The sequence below is a fragment of the Alligator mississippiensis genome, chromosome 11 (genome assembly GCF_030867095.1).
Source record: "Alligator mississippiensis isolate rAllMis1 chromosome 11, rAllMis1, whole genome shotgun sequence".
NCBI lineage: Eukaryota > Metazoa > Chordata > Crocodylia > Alligatoridae > Alligator > Alligator mississippiensis.
In genome coordinates this window covers 43,802,399-43,822,517 of record NC_081834.1, presented here as the reverse complement: position 1 = coordinate 43,822,517, position 20,119 = coordinate 43,802,399, and the positions used below count along the sequence as shown (strand labels likewise).

At 47.1% G+C, this 20,119-nt stretch overlaps 1 protein-coding gene across 2 annotated transcripts in view; it reads right to left on the bottom strand.

Moving 5' to 3' along the window:
- HCN4 (hyperpolarization activated cyclic nucleotide gated potassium channel 4) overlaps window positions 1-20,119 on the bottom strand; it is a 166,445-nt gene that overhangs the window by 93,403 nt on the left and 52,923 nt on the right. For both annotated transcript variants that reach the window (XM_019499324.2, XM_014604470.3), the window contains exon 2: window positions 17,418-17,841. In XM_019499324.2, coding sequence (XP_019354869.1) covers window positions 17,418-17,822 — 405 coding nt within the window. In that variant the 5' untranslated portion in view covers window positions 17,823-17,841. The remainder of the gene's footprint in view (window positions 1-17,417; window positions 17,842-20,119) is intronic.

Here is a 20,119-nt window from a genome sequence, read left to right as displayed (position 1 = left end):
TGCGTTCCTAGTTTGCCTTGGAGTCCATGCTGCTGCTTCTTCCCTGCTATTTATTACCTAGGCTAGTGAGGCTAAAGCTGGGGCAGGGAGGAAAGGGTGTATGCACGTGTATGCATTCACATACTGCAATCACACTTCCCAGTGCTGCGTAAAGGCACCCACAGAGAAAGAAGCTGTAGGTTGGATGAGAGGAAGAGGGGAGCCTCTTCCCTGCTGCCTTGTGCCAGTTCTAGGAGGTGCCAGCCAGCAGGGTGGGAGATACAAAGCTCTCCGGCAGCCTAGGACAAGCAGCGCATCCCTCGTCAGCGTGGCACACATCTGAAGATTGCAGGTAAGAGTGCAGAGCTTTTCAGAGGAGCCATCTCTGGTGGGACCCTGCAGTGCGCTGAACCTCCTGGTCCTAGGGTGGAGAGGGCAAAGGCCAGAGAGGAACATGCCATGAGCAGGCTCCAGCCTCCAATCTCCACCTCCCAGGGAGTGAAGGAGTCAGGGAAGGAGGCTGCAGGCCTCCCCCTCTTCCTACATAGGCCAGATTCTCCCTCCCTTAGCAGCTGTGACAATTACCTTGCAGTGGGTAAGGACAGGGACCTGAGTTTGTAGGAGAAAACAGAGACAGAGCAGTGCCTCCAGCAGTGTTAACACAGAGTGTTGAGGGAGGGAAATTCTCCAGCTCCCCTGATATATAGCTGTGTATTCCCTCCTCCAGCTGGGCTTGCAAAGGCAGTCCGAGCTGAGTGCAAAGCCTGTATATGACTGCTAACCTCTCCTTCAACGCATTGGGAAGAATGTTCTTCCTTTGACTTTCAAGGGATTTTTCTTGTTAGGGAAATGTGCCATTTTTCCCTCCAGTATCTCCAACCAACCATCAGCACTGGCACACCACCCATATTTCCCTTCAATCTGGATAGGCAATAGCATGTGCCAGACTTGACAGCAGATCCCAGCTGAGCAAGGGAAGCCAATCTGTCTAGGGAGAGAACAGCCCTGAGCACAACAATCAATGGGAAGCTGTAGCAGTGCCCCCAGGGAAGAGGGGGCTGCATCACTGGCTGGAGCATTTAAAACTTTTATTGCAAAGAGCACAGCGGGCATTTTTACACATGTAAGTGCTGCAGCACCGGGTGCTTTGAAAAGCGTCCAGTGCTGCAACGCTTGCAGTTGTATAAGCAGCAAAACGCTGAGAAAATGGCGGTGGCATGCTTTTGAACTAAAACATATTGGAAGTGCTGTAGTTCAAAAGCACACCGCCGCCATTTTCTGCACGCTGATGCACATTTTGCCGCTTATACAACTGCACGCAGCACAGCACAGTTTGCATCAGCTTGTGTGTGGAGCAGACTCAATTAATCGAGTCTGCTGTGAAGTGGTGGATTCCCAGCACGTCATGGGACAAAAAAGTATGTGTATAAGTGCCCTAAAAAATCTAGTTCAGGGAACATCCTGGGCTGAGAGGGATGTGACGCAACAGGCCTCTCTTGTTGCTAATTTCTGTGGTCCCTGCTTTGTGGAAGGCCCTTTTCTCCCCTGCTCTGTCTTTTCAGCCCTCTCCTATCCCTTTGGCTTTCTGAATCAGAAGCTGGGTCTGGTTTCTACATGGGATGGAACCCAAGCCTGTTCGCCAGACCTGGAGGGCTGGAGCCGAAGGGGAAGTCTCCAGCTGTCAGCCATGTGCTCTGACAATTGCCTCCTGACGTTGGCATTCATTCCTGCCCGTCCCTGTCCCCTCTCACGCCGTCAGCCCAGGGTGATTTACCGACTGCTGACAGGCCAGCTCAGAAAGATGTGTTGTGAAAAGGTTTGTACATTCAGGCAGGGAGCAGAAGTCCATGCAGGGATTGGGAGGGGGATTCTCCGTGCAGGGGAAGGGCTTTGAGTGACACTACCTGGCTATGTGAGACAAGGCCAACAATCCTCTATAGGCAGGGGAGAGAGCCTGCCAAAGTAGACACAATCCTCACCAGCTCCTTGCTTCTTCAATTCTTCAACCTGGCACGTGTTTCTCTCCTTATTTACACACAGACAATGGTATTCTTACCCATCCAGGACATGGGAAGGGAGGAGGGGACAGGTGAGCAGCCATCTACCTGTTGCATAGAGAGAAGTGAGGAGTGGGGTCAGCATCCCACCATGGTCCATCAGTGCTCCTCCAAGAAGTCATAGCAAGCAGCAGCCTGTTTATAGCCCACGTGCACAGGCTGTTCAGAACTGGAAGTCCACCTGGGGCAAGGGGTGCAGACAGAAAGAGGTACCGGGATGAACATGCTGAGCCTGGCTACAGTAACTTTGTGGCAGCTACGCATGAGCTGCAAAACCGCCCTAACAACCTTCTGGGAAAAGGGTCCCCCACCAGGTGTACAGACATCCCAGCTCCTTCCACACTCAGCCCTGCAGCAATCTGGGTGGCACATCCTGGCAAGGAAGGGCAGAGTTTTACATTATAGCCTTCAAGTAGTCTCCGTCAGGGGGCAAATCAGCATCCTCTATTCTCCATCACCAGGCTCAAGTACAGAGATGCTTGGACCCCCATGGCAAGTCCCTAGAGCCAGGGCCCATAAGGAGCAAATTTGTTTTGCAAACCCAAAGCTGGGGTGGTTTGGGGAAGCCCACAGGGTGTCTCCTGGCTCTCAGCTGTGCTAATTTTTTCTAATTAACCGTTGACAGTTGTGGCTTTATTTTTCACAGCACAGTAAAACTCAGCCCATTGTGAGAGGGAAGTGGAATTAGCTGATGTTTGGGCAACGCAGACAGGAGAGACATCTAATCAGCCCTTTCTGAGGGACAAGCATCTCCAAATGGAGCTGCTGTGAGACACAGCAAATCAAGAGGAATTAATACTTAGCAGTTTGTGGTGGAAGAAAAAAAAAAAGGATGGGGAAAAAAAAAACAACCCAAACACAGCTGCTCTGTATTAAATGCTCTCCACCCCCTCCAGGGGCTCTGGGAGGAGCAGGCCTGTCAGCTGCTTTAAAAGACATTATCCTCACAGTTTCCTCATGATGTTTACAAGGAGACACTGCTGCTGCTTGTTTGATTGCTTGTCACTGCCAATGCAGAGAGGTTCTTGCTGAGTTCATCCACTGCGGGGCTTCATGAAGCTCCTCAGTCTGGATGGAGTTGGACTCTGCCTGACCTGGAGTCAGGAAAGACTCCTTACTGCTCCCTCCTGGAGGTAAGTGGGACTCTGGCTTATCACCTCAGCCCCAGGTAAACTTCAGAAGGGGTTAAAGTGTCTTGCCCCTGAGCCCAGGACTGACACTAGCTCATCTTTCTCCTTCTCCAGGTTCTTGCCAAGTCACTTCTTTAACTGCTCTAAGATCTCTCCTTCCCTGGTCTTCCTCCAGGTTGCAAGCCTGGTCTATGCCCTCATCATCCCTGATGCCAAGAGCTGCCCCATCTGCCTCCCTGCACCTCAGTTCTGCTCACGCCACCTGCAACTTAGTGGCCATGCCCTCCCACCGCTCCAGTTGGGCATGCTTTCACCAGCTTCCTTCCTCTCCGAATTCTTCCCTCTTCCAAGATAATCTTCCTTCTATCATCATGTGCCTGCACTTAACATATCCACCATTAAACCACAGGGTGCTTGGAGTTGGGATGAGTTCTATACAGTACTACCATATGGCACATGGGCAACATCCTGCTGGAGGTATGCAGTCACCACTACCAGCCCATAACTCCTTTCCCAGGCCATTAGCAGCCTGTGCCAATCCTTGGGAGTCAGTGGTCAAGATGATCTGAGATGCCATCCTGTTCTAGGAATTTGTAATTCTCTCGTGTCCCTCCCCAAACACAAGTGAACACAACGAATAGGTGAAGAAAGAGGAGGTAAGGGACCCCAATGAATGGTGCTTTTGTAGATGTACAGTGCAATTTGGGGCCAGAGGATACTATAGATCCTGCTCCTATGGCTATGCAGGGCCTGGATCTATTTAAAACCTTTTCTGGAACAGTGTGAGAACATAGTCTATGGCTAGCTAAATAGAGGCTAGTACTTTAAATATCTCAATGGGATTGCATGGGATACACATCAGGACAGATTCTTGACTCCCTAAGGTACCATGCAACATAATCTAAATGAAGCCTTTTGAAGCCACCGTGATATAGCTATTAATATGAACTATTGTTAGCTCCACTGACAGGTAGGGAAACCAAGGTACTAAGCTGCAACACCTTGCCCTGAACCCCCGAGGGAGCTGGCATTATAATTCAGGGGCCTGCGTTCACGTCACACCTCCTTCTAGTTTTGCTGCTTCCCCAGAAGGAAGAACTTTTCTGCTGGTCATGTCCAATTTCTGGCTTTTTCCATAAGTACTGGGGGAGACCTTGCCAGAGAACATAGCAAAGATCCACTCTGTTGACAGACTGCATGGTGGCCACTTGGTGTGCCAGGGGAGATACTGGATATTGTTCATTGTCAAAATAAAAGTTAGTTTTTCCTTGAGAATGATTAAAAACAAACCCCAACATGTCTTGCCCTTGACCAACCCAACAGTTGCATGGAAATCTGCAAGTTATGTCACCTGTTGGCAGAGCAGGGGATGTTCCAGCTTGGTGTCGCAGCCTGGTACCATCGGCCACAACACTGATGTCCCAGTGTATTCAAAAAGCACGAGTTGTGAGTCATGCATTGTGACTCTCAAAGGCTCTGAGGGAGTTTGGGCTGCCACGCTGGCTGGGAATTTTGTCCACTGGCCAGCAAGATGTGCTGCCAAAAGGCTAAAACAAGGGGCTCCTAACATAATATCCCCATAAGCTCGTGGTACACCCCCACAGCCCTGGGACATTGAAATAAGGAGAGGGAGGAACTAGGGGCTCCAGTCACTTGTTTTCCTATTTTAACGAAAAAAATAGTTTCTTGCTCATAAGAGAAATCAAAGGAAGAGGTGGGAGACATGAAGCTGACAGGCAAATCTGAGAAGTGGGCTTGTCAGAGAAGCTTGTCCTTTGCATCTAAACATGGTTCAAAGCCTAGCGAGAATGCAGCTCATTACCTGATTCAATGGTGAAAACTTCACCAGGGTATGGTAAGTGGGACTGGGGGCTTTCTTCTCCCTAAGAGAGCTTTGAAAATACCTGCTGCATGATGTCACCCAACCCTTTGCGATGCTCTTCATAAGGACTGTTGTAATCCCCAAGGAGAAGCTGCTGGTGGCAGGCAGAGGTTAGGAGCAATCAGAGGTGATGATTCCATCAAAAGGAAAAGAAATTATCATCTCAACTCTCCCTCCATTTGGTGGAAGAATTTTAGTGAGAAAATCCCAGAGAGCCCCCTCTAGGATATGGCTCCAGCAGGTAGTGCATTTGAGGTGTTTGAGTTTCTTGTAGGGGAAATGATCGGCAGGCTACTGGCAATTCCTGATGCCCATCTTCATGGTGGGAGAGGCTGAGGTTGTGGGAGCAGAAAAAGACCAGCTTCTTTCTGGAAGCTCTGCATTGGAAATCCAAGGAAAAGAGGCCTCACATTCCCAGAGAAGAGTTTTAGAGTTCCCACCAGGTTGAAGATAATTGCAATGGGTCCATAACTGCAATGAACAGAATGGGTCCTGGACTAGTGTCAAACACTGTCAGGTCAGGTCCCCAATAAAGCCTAATAGAAATCATTGCATAGCACCTAAGGAAGGTTTCATCAGCGTCTTCCACACTATTACTGGACCAAATGTATAGATGGGAGAGTTGTTAGACAAGCTTTTGGGCATAAAGTGCCTTTCTTCAGGATTGGTGAGAAAAAGATATCCCCGAAAATAGCTTGCTTCTCACACATTTCCTAGATCTTTATGGCTACATCAGCACTCCTACATCAGCACTATACTAATATCAGTTCAGGATCCAGGTGCCCCAGGGAAAGTGAATAACTACTTTGTTGTTACTTAAAGTCTACAGGAAATCCCTGTTAGCCCAGAGATGGGAGAGTGGGGGGTTAATGTGAAAGAGGAAGTTCAAATATTCATCTTTATGAGAGAAGCAAGAAAAAAAATGTCATCTTCCAGCCCTGAAAAAGTTACCACATTGATTTCTACTTCATAAAAATGAGGTTAAGTTGAATGCATTAAGCTGGCAAACTGGATAATTGCATGTCCTGAAACTGTCTTCAAAACAGCTCTTTTCAGAGGCACTCAGAAAATAACTTCATCAATAAGGCTCTTGCCCATTAAAAACTTTGCACTTCTCTGTGCCTGGGTCAGGAGCAAAGCCTGTGCTTCCTTGGCGATGATTTTTTTCCCCCTTTTAACCTAAGAAAATGGGCAAAATCAAACTCTCTTCATTGTATTTGCATATTGTTGCTGAGACAGAAATACTGGGTAGAAACAAATTGTTTCAGAGCTGCCACCTTTCAGCTCCACTCCTGGCACTGAATAGTATTACCCACCAGCACCCACCCAGGATGGGCTGCAAAGAAAACTCCCTGCATGGCTATTTGAGGACTCCCAGAAGTGAAGTGGTAGTTGCTTAGGCAAAAGATGGACCTGTCTGGCTTAGGTGCACTGTGAGAGAACAGCAGTCATGACATTTGTTTTTGCTTTTAAACCACCCACGCAGATCATAGACTTATAGAGTAGGGCTGGAAGGGGTCCTGAGAGGTCATCTAGTCCAGTGGTTCTCAACATTTTTGGACTCAAGGCCCCCCTCACTCCCAACCCACAACCCCCTGGCCCTGCTATTTCCAATCCACAACTCCCCACCCCCCCAAGCCTGCTGGTGCCCCGTACTCCTGACCTGCTGCCCCCAGGCTCCAGCCTCCCAGAGTGTGGGGCAGAGGGTGGGTATGTAAGGAAAGAGGGGGGCAGGAGAGATGCATGTCCCCCCCAGATTTGTGTGCCCACAGTGGGCATGGGGCTGCGGCTTGGCTGGATCTGCTCCTCCCAGCCCCAAGCATTTTTAAAATTTTCTCGCAACCCTTTCATATATTTTTGTGATCCACTTTTGAGTCACGACCCATGGGCTGAAAACTTCTGCTCTAGTCCAACCCTGTGCCTGAGGCAGGATCATCCTTTTCCAAACCATCCCATGCAAATCCATTAGCAACCTCTTAGCAAAACTACACAGTCAGTTCTGACAATCACAAGACATAACACCCTAATATGCCACAGGTAAAGCAGGGAGACTACAGCAGCCAACAACCTGCTGCTGCAACAATTGTTAAAATATGCTCAAAACATCCCAGGAAGAAAGCCTCCCCCCTACCCCCAAGGCAGAGGAAGACAAACCCTCCCACAGTCCATACCAATCTGACCGTGGGGTAAAATTCCTTCTTGACCCCAAATATGGCAATCGGTCTGACCAGAGCAGACGGGCAAGAACAGGGGTGGGCAAAGTCTGGCCCATGAGCCAGATCGGGCCCATGGTGGACTCCATTTCCCAGCAGCCTCTGCTCACATCACTGCGGACAATTTCCACAGAGATCCCACCAGTGGCGGGGTTGTGACAGTATGGGGAGCGTGCGGGTGGTGGTGACAGCATGGTTCAGAGCCAAGGCAGAACTGCAATCTGCTGCCCACATGCCCCGGGCAGGGGTGTGCATACAGTGGATCACAGGTGTCCACGCATGTGTGGGGGCTGCCTGCGCACCGCACTAGGTCCCAGGAGCCAGCCAGGGGTTGGGGTGGGGGGAATAGGGCATGTGCAACAGAGCTCGCCCAGATGAGGTGGTGCAGGTGCAGTCTGTCCCCCTGATCCAGCCCACAGCTGTCCCTGCAGTGCCCTGCATGGGGCCAAGCCCTGCCTGCTCCTGCCCAGGCCTCCCACGTCATGCTGCTGCCCGTGCAGAGGCTCCTGCCCCAGGGCATGGGGCTCCAGCTCCTTCTACCCACTCAGCCACCCACAGATGGCTGCTCATCGTACCAGGCGGATGGAAAGTAGCTGGCAGATGAAGCTAGAGCCCCATGCACTAGGGCAGGAACCACCCGTCTGTAGCTTCTTCCCAACCTGGCTGGGCATGTGGTGCCTGGCACATGCCCCCATGGCTGCTGCCGCTTCTGCATGCTACCTGCTTCCCGGAGTACCATGGCGGCAGCCGGAGGAGGTGGAGTCGCTGGAAGCAGAGAGAGCTGACCTGTACCTCGGCAGCTTCTGCAGCGGTGGCAGCAGCCCCTCTGGGAAGCTGCGCATGCTGGCTAGGGCCAGGGTGGGGGCCAGAGCCAAAGCAGTGCTGTTGGTGGGCATGGGGTGGGAGCATGGCATGGGCTGCCCTGGGCAGGAGCAGGTGGGGCTCAGATCCATGTGGAGCACCGCAGGGACAGCTAAGGGCTGGATACAATAGCTTGGTGGGGCATATCTGGTCCATGGGCCATATTTTGCCCACCCCCTTGCAAGGGCAGCAGCAAAACTGTTACTTTTTTACTATTAACAGTTCTTTATATTAATTCCTGTAAATAATAATGTGCTGTTTCCACACCACAGGCCACATCAAGATACTACAGACTGCACGCAACAGTTCACTGGGCCTGAGCCAGCTCAATTACTCCTGCAGGCACAAGCTACAGCACTCAGCCACTTGTCATTGCAGATTCCTCAGTAGCTGTGAGAGGGTTAACACCAGACACCACCATTTCCACTTGCTGGGCTAGAGAGAAGTGCAGCCATTTTGGCAGCCATTAGAGCACAGTGTGTCTATGCTTCTATTCTTCCATGCTTCTCTTCCAGCAAAGAAAAATCAACTTCCCCACTTAAAATACACCCCCCAATTTTGGAAGGCTGATTTTAGGGGAAAGGGCACATGTGATATGCCAGTTAATATCCACCTGAACTTTCCCTTTCCATTTTTGATCTCACTAGTTTCTCTCTGTTATTTATAGAGTGATCTGCTACCCCTTAAGTGCTGCCTTGAGCAAGAGGCTCACCAGACCCTCCACCTACTAGAGATTTACGGTACCTGATCTGGAATGCAAGATACAATACTCTGCAATGGGATGCCCCAGCCATGTCAGGAAGCAATGTGATGCTCATGCTATGGAACACCTCAGTGTGATAAGAGCACCGTGGCCCGTCTTCATTGCCACCAATGGTCATTCCATCAAGAGTATCCGGCAGTTATAATAGCAAGAATTTGCAGCTAGGTCACCTGGCTCTTCCATACTTGCATTCCATGGCTAACAAAATGACTGCTTGCAATGTAAAGTTCCCCTGGGCCAGACTCCAGCCTGCTTTCATCTAAGACCCTGTGTTATTGTGACATGGAAGCATGCAGCAAAAAGAAAGTCTATCAAAAAAACTCTGTCCAAAAATAACCAGCTGCAAAAAATTGGTGGCTGAGGAGATATGGACTTCAAGCTGTGAGCAGCTGGTGCTGGCAGGAAAATATACAGATCAGAGTTCTCCAAGGGGAGAGAGGCCTTATCACTCTGCCCAGAGGCACCCAGAGAAGTGACTGTGTATGAGGAGGAGGGCAGAAGAGAGTTCTTGGGAAAGGCACAGTGAAAAGCTACAACAGCATCTAGATATCACAGTGATTAGACATTGGATAGATTTATCATCCTGTCTCTTTTAAAAACCCTGCAAATTCTGGGCTGATGAAAGGTGCCAGACTGCTAGCTCTTATGGCTGTGTTCACACAAGACAGACTTCCTTACTTTCTCCCAACCAAAGTGCTTGGAGACCACCCTCTAGGTCTTAAAAAGAGTTCAGACTCCATAGCTGCCACTAAAAGCAACTCGTGTATTGCTTAATGTCAGCTTTCACCACAATTTTGTAATGCAGCCCCCTGCCTATTAAGGACTGATCAGGAATAGATAACTGAACAGCTATAGGACAGCAAATGACTTCCACTGGGCATGTCTACACATTGCCTTGTGGTGACGTAGTGATGTGCTACGTGGCTGTACAGCATGCTGCGGTGACACAGTGATCACACTCCCTGCTTATAGCACGCTGATACGGCGACGAAGCATGGAAACCAAAGTGTGCACCGCCTGCAAGGCACAGTACAGGAGTGTACCAAAAAGAAGTACTAAAGCATGGTGCTGTAGCAGTAGTGTTGAACGACAACATGTAGACGCACCCACTCATGACCAAACTAGGTCTGAACTAGTGACCTAGAGATAAATGGCTCTGTGCCCAATTCCCAGGCCCTTAAGTCATCCATTTCCCTTATCATCCCAGCACATTGACAAGAGATACATTAAACATTGCCAGAAGGTGATTGTAAAAAACTGATTTTTGTCTTTTTATCCCAATCTCCATCATTTGTAGCTATGCAGCTTTTCAAATATTTGCTTTGCTCTTTAGAATTCATTATAACCCCACCCCACCCCCAACACGCCTTTTTTTTTAAACAATATTATCTTTGAAACTGTATATTTTCATTGCCCAGGTGGAAAAGCTTAATTTGCACTACGGCAACATAACTTCCTGCTGAGGGCAAAATCCACCATCAAACCTCATTAGCTTTATTCCTCTGAAAATGTCTCTGCTTAGGTACAGATGTCGATCACTGCCTGCAACCAAGCAAAGAAGACTGTGATGTGTGATGGAGGAGAGGGAAAGGGTCACTCCTACTCTTTTACCTAGGAGAGTTGCTGCAAAAAGGTCCCGTTTGAATGAGTGAAGCAGCAGCTAAACACATACAGTGCTGACATCCCGAAGACTTTGAAGTCAATGAAAGTTTTACTATTGATTTCAGTGCAAATCGGGACTCTATCTAGAGAGAAATTGATGCCAGGACTCTTGGTCATTCTGTGCCCTAAGCGCACAAACTACTAGGACTACAGCACATGTGCTGCAAGCTCCTACAATGTTGTTAAAAACAAAAGCTTCATAAAGTTATTTAAAGAAATTAGGAGGTAGAAAGAGAGACTCTGCCCCTGTTCTTCACAGCTGTATCACCACTGAGTCCAGTTTCATTCAGAAATCCCTAAAGATTCTCCCTAAAGTATTGTCCAGTCTAATTTCAAATGATTGTGGCTGGGATTAGATCAGAAGAACCTCAGGGAACTACTGTATTTACTTGAATCCAAGACATTTTATTTTTCTCATTCAGTATGGGGGAAAAAGCTATTAGCCTTGGACTGAGTACAAGGTGGGGTGAGGTGGGGGTGCTGAGGCAGCTGCTGTAGCCCCAGCCCAGACTTGGAGTTAATCACAGCTTTAGCGACTGCCCTGCCACCCATATTTCACAACCCTGAAGTTTGTTGTTTGCTCTTTTCAAACTCAGTGTCCAGTCTTCAGCAGCAGATAGTTTCAGCTGTGAAATAATTAAAACTGTAGTTTTTTCCTGAGGTGGAAAGGGAGGGTGAATGAGCTGAAGATTAGGCTCTGTCCCTACTCCATGCAGCCATAACTTTGGAAAAAATCATTTTTTTCCTTCTTTCTGTCTTCCCAAAAATCAAGGTGCATGTCTTACTTGTGGGGTATGGTATGCGAGAAAATACAGTAATCTTGTTTCCTGTGTTTCTCTTTAGCCCCTCAAATGTGGTGCCATCTTCCTGGTCCTGAGATTCCCTATATCAAGTAACAGACCCTAACAATATGTCCTCCAGTCTATAATTTCACCTACTACAGGTACTCAATAAGGTTTGTTAATGTTTTGTAGAAATGCTGATAATCCCAAGCATGATTTTTTTCCAGTTTTTAGAGGCTAAAAATAAATAAATAAATAAATAAATATTCAATAAAAAACAAAACCGTTTCTGCTGAAATTTCCATTGTTGTTAAAAATCCATTTTTTGGAAAAAAAAAATTGTCATCCTCCCCACATTCTTTAAAAATGACTAGCTCTACTGTTTTGGTGTTTTGGTTCCTCAGGGTGCAATTTGTGTTGTCCAAATACATGCAGTTTCACCAAGGACACAATGGGTTGACCTCAAATGGCCCACAAATCTATATATATGTTACTGAGCACTGGTCCAAGCACTGGAGTGGGTGCTATGCTCCAGAGCTCAGCAAATTGTTCAGAACAAATGGTTCAGTCACTCAATTCACCTTCGTTCTGGTTTTGAATTCTGTATGAGCAAAGAATCTTTGCTACTTTTAATATTCAAAGTCTGAACCGCACTGGCGGGGTTTGATTGCATGCATAGGTCAGATGGTATCGTCATTTCTAAATCCTATGGGGATGAATTTAGGATAAGGTTTCTGGGGTGCATATTTGCATTTAGTTCAGGGCCGTGCCCTCCATGAAGATGTTCTCGTAAGCAAAATATATACTGTAGTAAGGAGGTGTGAATGCAGCACAGGTAGACATCCCTATGCTAGCCTTAATCTAGGTAGCTCAGGTACCAATAGCAATATGATCACAACTGAACAGCTTTCAACGCAACTGGACAAGACTTCTTGAGTATAGACTTGTGCTGCTAGCTTGCATGGAGCCCTGCTCTGCCCCAGTGTCACTCCTACTGCTACCAGAGCTAGCTAGATTAAAAACTATTGTGATTGCAGCTCAGGTTGGCCTCACATTGAAGGGTAGACATAACTAGTCAGTTAAAACTGGCCTTCCTCGCAGTCTGAGAATTAATTTGCTGAAATATTCACAGGAAATGGGTGCAAATGGAGCACAGGCCCAACAAATAATTGTACAGCTGAATGCATGCAAAATATTTCAGGCCAAAGTCAGGAACATACAGTAACAGACCTTTAAAGAATATGGGGTAATGCCTTCATTAATAAGTACTGTGGTGAAGAATGTAGTAACAAAGCTAAAGCCTGGAGATTTTTCCCTAGTTAATATGAATTTGTCTGCTTACTGGTTTCTCTTAGCCTCCTTTACCCTTTCTAAGAGGAACAACTGGTAAAAGGCAGAGGTTAGATTCCTAATATTGCCTGGAACTGAAGTTGGTGAAAAGTACTTATATCATGATTAAGAAGTCATATTAATAGGTGTTTTCCATTGAAAATATTGAGGTTGGAGAGGGAGACAAGGATTGTAGTTCTCCATTATTGCAGAAAATTGGCTAATACATACACTGGAGGGTAGGGTTAGGATTCAGAGAGACCTTGACAAATAGGAGAAATGAAGAAAAAGAAAACTCATGAGGTTCAATAAGGACAAGTGCAAAGTCCTGCACTGAGGATGGAACAATCGCATGCACCAGTACAGGCTGGGGGCTGACTGGCTAAGAAGCAGGTCTGCAGAAGAGTACCTGGGGCTTACAGTGGACAGTAAGCTGAATATGAGCCAATAGTGTGTCCTTGTTGCAAAGAAGGCTAATGGCATACTGGGCTGCATTAGTAGGAGTGTTGCCAGCAGATCAATGAAGTGATTATTCCCTTCTATTTGGGACTAGTGAGACTACCTGTAGAGTACTACCTCCAGTCTTGGGCCTCCCACTATAGAAAGGACGTGGACAAATTGGAGAGAGTTCAGTGGAGGGCAGTGGAAATGTTGAGGGTGCTAGGGGACATGGCTTATGAGGAGAGGCTGAGGGAACTGGGCTTATTTAGTCTGGAGAAGAGAAGATGGAGTGGGGATTGAATAGCAGCCTTCAACTACCTGAAGGGAGGTCCAAAGAGGATGGAGCTGGACTTTTTTCAGAGGTGGCAGATGACAAAACAAGGAGCAATGGTCTCAAGTTGCAACAAGGGAAGTTTAGCTTGGATATTAGGAAAAACTTTCTCACTAGGAGGGTAGTAATGCACTGGAACAGGTTACCCAGAGAGGTTGCGGACTCTCTATTCTTGGAGGTTTTTAAGACCCATAAACAAAACCTTGGCTGGGATGATCTAATCAGGAATGGTCCTGTTTTAAGCAGGGTGTTGGACTAGATGACCTCCTGAGGTCTCTTCCAACCCTAATTTTCTGTGAAATTCAGAAGCAATTTTATTCTTTATTCAACATGACACATGCAGAGTATTTTTGAGGCATTTGCCCTGCTCTTACCTGAGGGTGTATGCATGCATGTGTGCGTGTACATGTGTGTTAGGACCTCTCTGTGCTTAGGCAGTAACCAGGAAAGCTGTGCCTGAACAGCTAAACCCTGCCTCCCACCCTCCAAAGGAAGCTGTCTCAGAATTAGTTGTGAGCAGGTGACTTTCTCCTTGCTGCAGTGATTTCTCCATCTGAAGTCAATGCATAAACTCAGTGCAGGTGAGTCATGATGCTCTCTCACAACATTAGGTTTCAGGACCAAAACAGAGCTAACCCCCTCTTACCACCCCCTTCACAGGCCCAGTCCCCTCCAACTAGCCCATACCAGTGCATTAACCCTGCCTCTCATTATCCCCTTCACAGTCACTCCCGAATTAGCTCCCCCCACACACAATTAACTAGTCTGCACATACTGTCTGTGTGTACAGAGCACTGGCTGGCTAGAGCGACAGACAGGAGGATGAGTGTGGGGGTGGAGAGCTAGGGAGGGAGGGTGACTGTATGAGTCTCCCTACCCAGCTTGTACACACACGCACACACACTGCACATTGCACACACAGAAAATCCCCTCCTGCAGTGATTAAGTTTCCAATATATCATTGCAAATCTGCGCGGCTAGGAGAGCCAAATGTGAACTTCCAGACTTAGATCATCTGTAGGTACTTGAGGGAGAGAGAACTGCCTGTGTGACTCCCCAGAGCATAGCAGATCATCTCAGCACAAGGGGGAGAAATTCCCTCATTCCCAGTCCCCTCGCACACCAACAAAATTTTAAAAAAGAACAAAGCCAAAAATAGGAATCTCCCCATGCCCCTAAATGGGGGAAGTTTTCCTAGCTCTGGCCCACCCCTGAGAAAGAGCTGTCGGGGCCAAGTCCTGTTTGAAAGGAGAAGGTTGTGTTTGCACTGCCAGCTCTGCAATGCATAACAGAGTCTGCATTGCAGTCTTAAATTGCAATACAACACCATCTGTGCCTTCCCCTTGCAGCAGAACATCACTCCGGGGAGCCTGCTCTACAGGGGGCTCCAGAGAGCATCTGGTGGTGTCATGCCCATGGTAACCACACCTGGACTTAATGTCACTGGCAGGAAAGGTGCAGTACAACATGCGTACCCTGGTTACAAGACTGAAACTAGGACTAGCAGCCTACTGTGAAACTGGGTGGGAGAGGGAAGACAAGGGGCCTGCCTAACTTTTCACTGAGATATATTATCTTTTTTAGATAAATACAGTAAAGCAAGCAGACAAAATATTTAACTCCTCTTCAGAAAGAAGAGACTTACTACAGAAAGGAAATTGAGAAGCAGGGAAATCAGCCCATGATGAGCTTTGTGCTGCTGTAACTAGATTGCTACTAATCCCTGAGCAAACCAGTTGAAAGCTGGGTGCCTCCTTAACACCAGAGTTTTTTTCAGTACTAATACATCCTAAATCACCAGTGCTGCTTTCTATAGCACCGTGGGGCTCTTTTCCCCACCCCCTTCATATTCACCAAAGGTAAAGGCACTGGAGCGGGACCCTGGAAAGATTTTGTTACCAGGTCTGCCCCTGATTTCGGCTGCTGGCTGTCATTCATTTAAAGGTGCAATATGATATGATTCCCAATCCCAACAAATCATTCTTCCTTCCATGCCACACATGCATGGCAGCATGTGTGATTTTAGAAGCAGGGATCAGATCCCAATTGCACCTTACTTTCCAGCACAGGGGGAGCCTAGAATCATCATCTGAGTCTCGGCTGGCTCTGGGACCACACTTAGACCTAGCTGATGATCAGTTGATCCTCCCGTAGATAGGGACTGCACTGGGACTTGAACCGGCCACAGTGAAGTCCCTAGAGCTGGCCAACGATCAGCTGATTGTTGGCCAGCTCCAGGGACCACACTGGGGGCCAGAGCTAGCCCCAAATCAGTTGATTGTTAGCCAAGAGGAACTATATTGGGGACTAGTATGAATCCTAGTGCAGTCTCAGGTCCATCTGACAATCAGTCAATTGTTGGCCAGCAGGGACCATATTAGGGCTTGCTGGAGACCACAGTGTAATCCTAACCCTGCCGCATGTTCAATTAAGGCATGATGGAAACCAGTCATAAAAATATCACACATTTTTTGGGAAATATTTTTGTGGCTAGTTTCCCATTTTGTGGCACCATTAATTCCATGAGCATGTGGCTGTGTTGCTATTTAAGACTCAATTAACAGATTAATTGCATCTTCAATGTAATGTCTGCCAGGGGCTTTAGTGTATCACTCTGGGAAAGCCACTTCCTGTCTGTTAAGCCAATGCTTCCCTTCCCCACTTTCCGACCATCTGTCTCTTGGAGAGCCCACAGATTTTGTTGAGATGGCTGCTCCAAGCCATTTCTGCTGCCCAGTAACTGAACATTGATACACCTAACACAGGAGTGAGTTACCATGGTTTATTTCCTTGGTGACAGTCCCAGGCTCAGCAGGGATACAGTATAGATATGACCTGCCTCTATTTCTCAGTCCTTTGGGACGAGAACTCTCACTCTTTCAGCACCGTGTGCCTGTACGGTGCCTAGGGCAATTGAGTCCTGGTCCTGACTGGAATCTCTGAACGCTGCTGCGATATTATTAATAGTGTTACCTTAACCCTAAGGATGCTACCAACCCTCCCTTCTTAGCCCATGTCACTGGGAGAAGAAATGAGACAACCATATAAATCGGTGCTGGGCTGTAGCAGACAGGAACAGGAGTAGGAGCAGATAAACTGCATACCCCCTGATCACCTTTCCTACCACAAGGAAACGTGCAGCCAGGACATAGGTAACGCTGCAGGCAATCCTTTGCTGCTGTGGAGGGAGCGGGGAACTGGGGAGGTGTATTAGTTCTTAGACCATTTCCAAGCCAGGAGCTCCAACCAATACAAGTTGTGTCTAGGTGGCCATACCCTAAAATTTACTTGCCATCAGTGCAGGGTCAGGGACTGGGCTGGGACTCTTAGTGGGTGCCAAATTATGTTTTTGTCCATTGTCAAGCAATCTCCATAAGCAAATAGCTCATCTTCTGTTTTCCCTTTACCTTCTGCTGAACATGGAGTTGGAGAATTTAGAAAAGCAGGAAGGTTATAAATCCATCCCTGAGCGGTCTACCCAGGAGATACGCACATAATAAAAGATGGGGCTTGGATAAACAGGTGCTCCAGGTTTGTGCCAATGCCTTTCCAGCATCAGCTCAGGGTACACTCAAGCACCTTGAGGTTATTTACCTGTTAGCTGTGGAAAGGCACCAGCAAGCATTCAGATTACTCCCTGACATTCAGGGGCACTCTACAACCTCATAGTGTTCCTGGGGACCTTTGCGTTTTCTTTCAGGCAGTGCATCCTCCTCAGCCATTACATAAATGACCCTTAAAGGGACTGAACAGTCAAAAGCAATGGAACCTAAATTTTCCCCAGTTGAATGCCCACCAGGCAATCTATCAAAAGCTGAAGGCTCCATCCCATCCAACCCCTCAAACCCTCCAAAGCCTAACTCTTTTCTCCTTTTTAATTAGTGTAAAAGTTGAGAACAACTGCTTCAAAACCAATGCAGCCTCTTACAGTGAAACTGGGGAAGAGCCCGGGCCCCAGCGCCCACCTGAACCACAGCCTCTGCTCACCTCCTCCCACTGGTGGATGTAGCGGATGAGCCTGGAGAGGCGCAGCAGGCGCAGGAGGCTGAGGATTTTGGTGAAGCGCACAATGCGCAGGGCCCGAGCCGTCTTGTAAACCTCCGAGTCAATCCGGGTCTCCACTATCAGGAAGATGTAGTCCACTGGGATGGAGGAGATAAAATCCACCACAAACCAGCTCTTCAGGTACTTCATCTTAATCCTCTGTGGGTCCAGAATGATCTCTGTATTGTCCTCCACCACGATGCCGGTCCGAAAGTTGAGGACCAGGTCAATGAGGAAGAAGGTGTCCGAGACCACATTGAAGACAATCCATGGGGTGGTGTTCTCATCCTTGAAGAAGGTGATGCCCACAGGGATGATGATCAGGTTCCCCACCATTAGAAGCAGCATGGTCAAGTCCCAATAAAACCTGGGCAGTAAGACAGAGAAGCAGGAGATGAGGCAAAGGGGGCCCCAGGGAAATGGATCAGATGAACTACTTTAAACAACTCTACTGTTATTAGTTCCCCTTGTTCTTCCTATCTGTCTGACCTGTTTCTTAGGCACCAATGGCATTTAGGCACTATGTTGAAAAAAAGGTACTAATTTCCTGGGAGGGAAGGTACAAAGGGAGGTGGCAGTGTAATAATGTGTCTGAAGGGGATGTCCATTCAAAGTTTTGGTCAGGAATTCGGGATTATTCAGAAGGAAATTAAAGTTTTTACATGGATGACAAGAATAATCAGCTCTACAACAGCATGTATTAAAAAAGCCATTGCGTTTTGGGAAAGATACAAGGCTCTTTGTTTATGGTATATACCTTCAGTGTCTGGGGGCTAACCTGTGAGCAGGTTCTCTCATACCTTGGCACTTTTCTCTGGAGCAGCTGGGACTGATCATTGCTGGAGGCAAGATACTGGGTTAAGGTTGGACCCAACATGGATCCCCAGGGCATTCAGCTTAGATTTCACATGGAGTCTATTGCATGCTGAGGTCAGGCTTTGGGAGTTTAAGTCAGCGCTCTGTGCATTCCCATGAGGTGCAAAAATGATCAATAAAGCTGAGAGTCACATGCCTGAAGATATGTATCACGCTGTCAAAGTAACCAAGGGCAACATTTCACTACTGTGTCCTTAAACACAGTCTCCAAGAGTCTGATCTTGTTATTGGTGTACCAGTGTTATTGGAAGGATACCCTCACAATGATGTTCATTTATTTATTTATTTTGGAAGTGTCCAGAGCGCAAGAAAAAGCCTTGGTTTTAAAAAATGACTGTGATTTTTCCAGGTGTTAGTACAAAAGATATATGACCATATAATACTGCAGCTAATCCTGAGTAGGGAAGAAAAACAGAAAACCTAGCCAGCTCTCACATTTTGCTGAGGATTCTCTCAAACAGCCTGGCAGTCTCACTCCAGCCTTGAACAGAGGATGCACTGATGTAACATGGTCATATATGACCAAGATTTTATTGTTTCTACACAGTATAGTACAGAGCATTGACCGTTCTACTGGGAAGTGCCATAAATAATTAAGATGCACTCTTCAAAGTAAATGAACACAATGAGCAGAACAAACTGTTTATTGGGTTTGTTTACTTACTCTCAGAGTCACCAAAGTCAGAAAACTGCTATTGGTTCTCCCAGGAAATCATGAAAATTAATGAGGCTTATTGTTATTCATTTCCTGAACACCACATATGTTCTCTGCCACATAGAGTACAAAGACAGAGAAAAGTTCACTGTCTCAAAGGACTCAAATCCAAGGGGTAAACTCCATTCCTATATACTGTAGGGGCTCTCTTCAATACCCACAAAGTCAGTGGAGTGACTCTGGGTTTTACAGCGATTGACAGAACATAAACAGAGTGCATGTTAGCTTAAGTCACAGCTTAAGTCTGTATCTCACATGGTATAAAACAACATAGCTCTAACGAGTTCAACAGCATAATAGGAATTCATGTCAAACGAGGATCTGGCCCCTCCACTTTAGTTGGCTAACTTCTCAATAATGAAAAAAAAAGTTATTTTCTGGATAAGCATCAGTAGCCACCTTCTATAGAACAGCATACACTGCACTGCTAATTATATATACTTACGTATGGCTACATGCTATTTAATGTTCCAAATAGCACATGCACACACATGCACATGCATGCACTAGAGGTTTCAAAATATCCAGTACTGGCCAACCTGTGCTCATATAGAGCCAATGGCAGCAGACTTCAGTGGGATCACAGTTTTGCCAATAACAAGTACTTCTGAAAATCCTGGCAACTAGCTTTATCTTGCACTTGCAATGCAAAGCTCATGTCTGTCATATACACAGTGTAATTATATACCTAGCCTGCAAGCACTGATGCTGGAAGCTCTGAGATAAGATAAGTCTGTGTCTCTAAGACCATAGCCACGCCATATAGCAATATGTACTAATACTGTACAAATCCATACTGTGATCTTGTTTCTTAAGGGCCTTGAAATGACACAATGCAGCTTCCTGAGTCTGTTAATTTAGATAATCACACAATGGCATGGAAGTCTGAAAGAAACAAGTATATCTTTGCCCAAGAGAAATAACCTTTCAGCCATCTTTAGTCCAACTGTTGGGATGCAGAGGGAGACATACACACCAGGAAAGGATTATTCCTCCTCCAGTTTCTGAGGAAGAGGAGGAGGAGAGCTGAAACAGAAGGCAGACTTACATATAT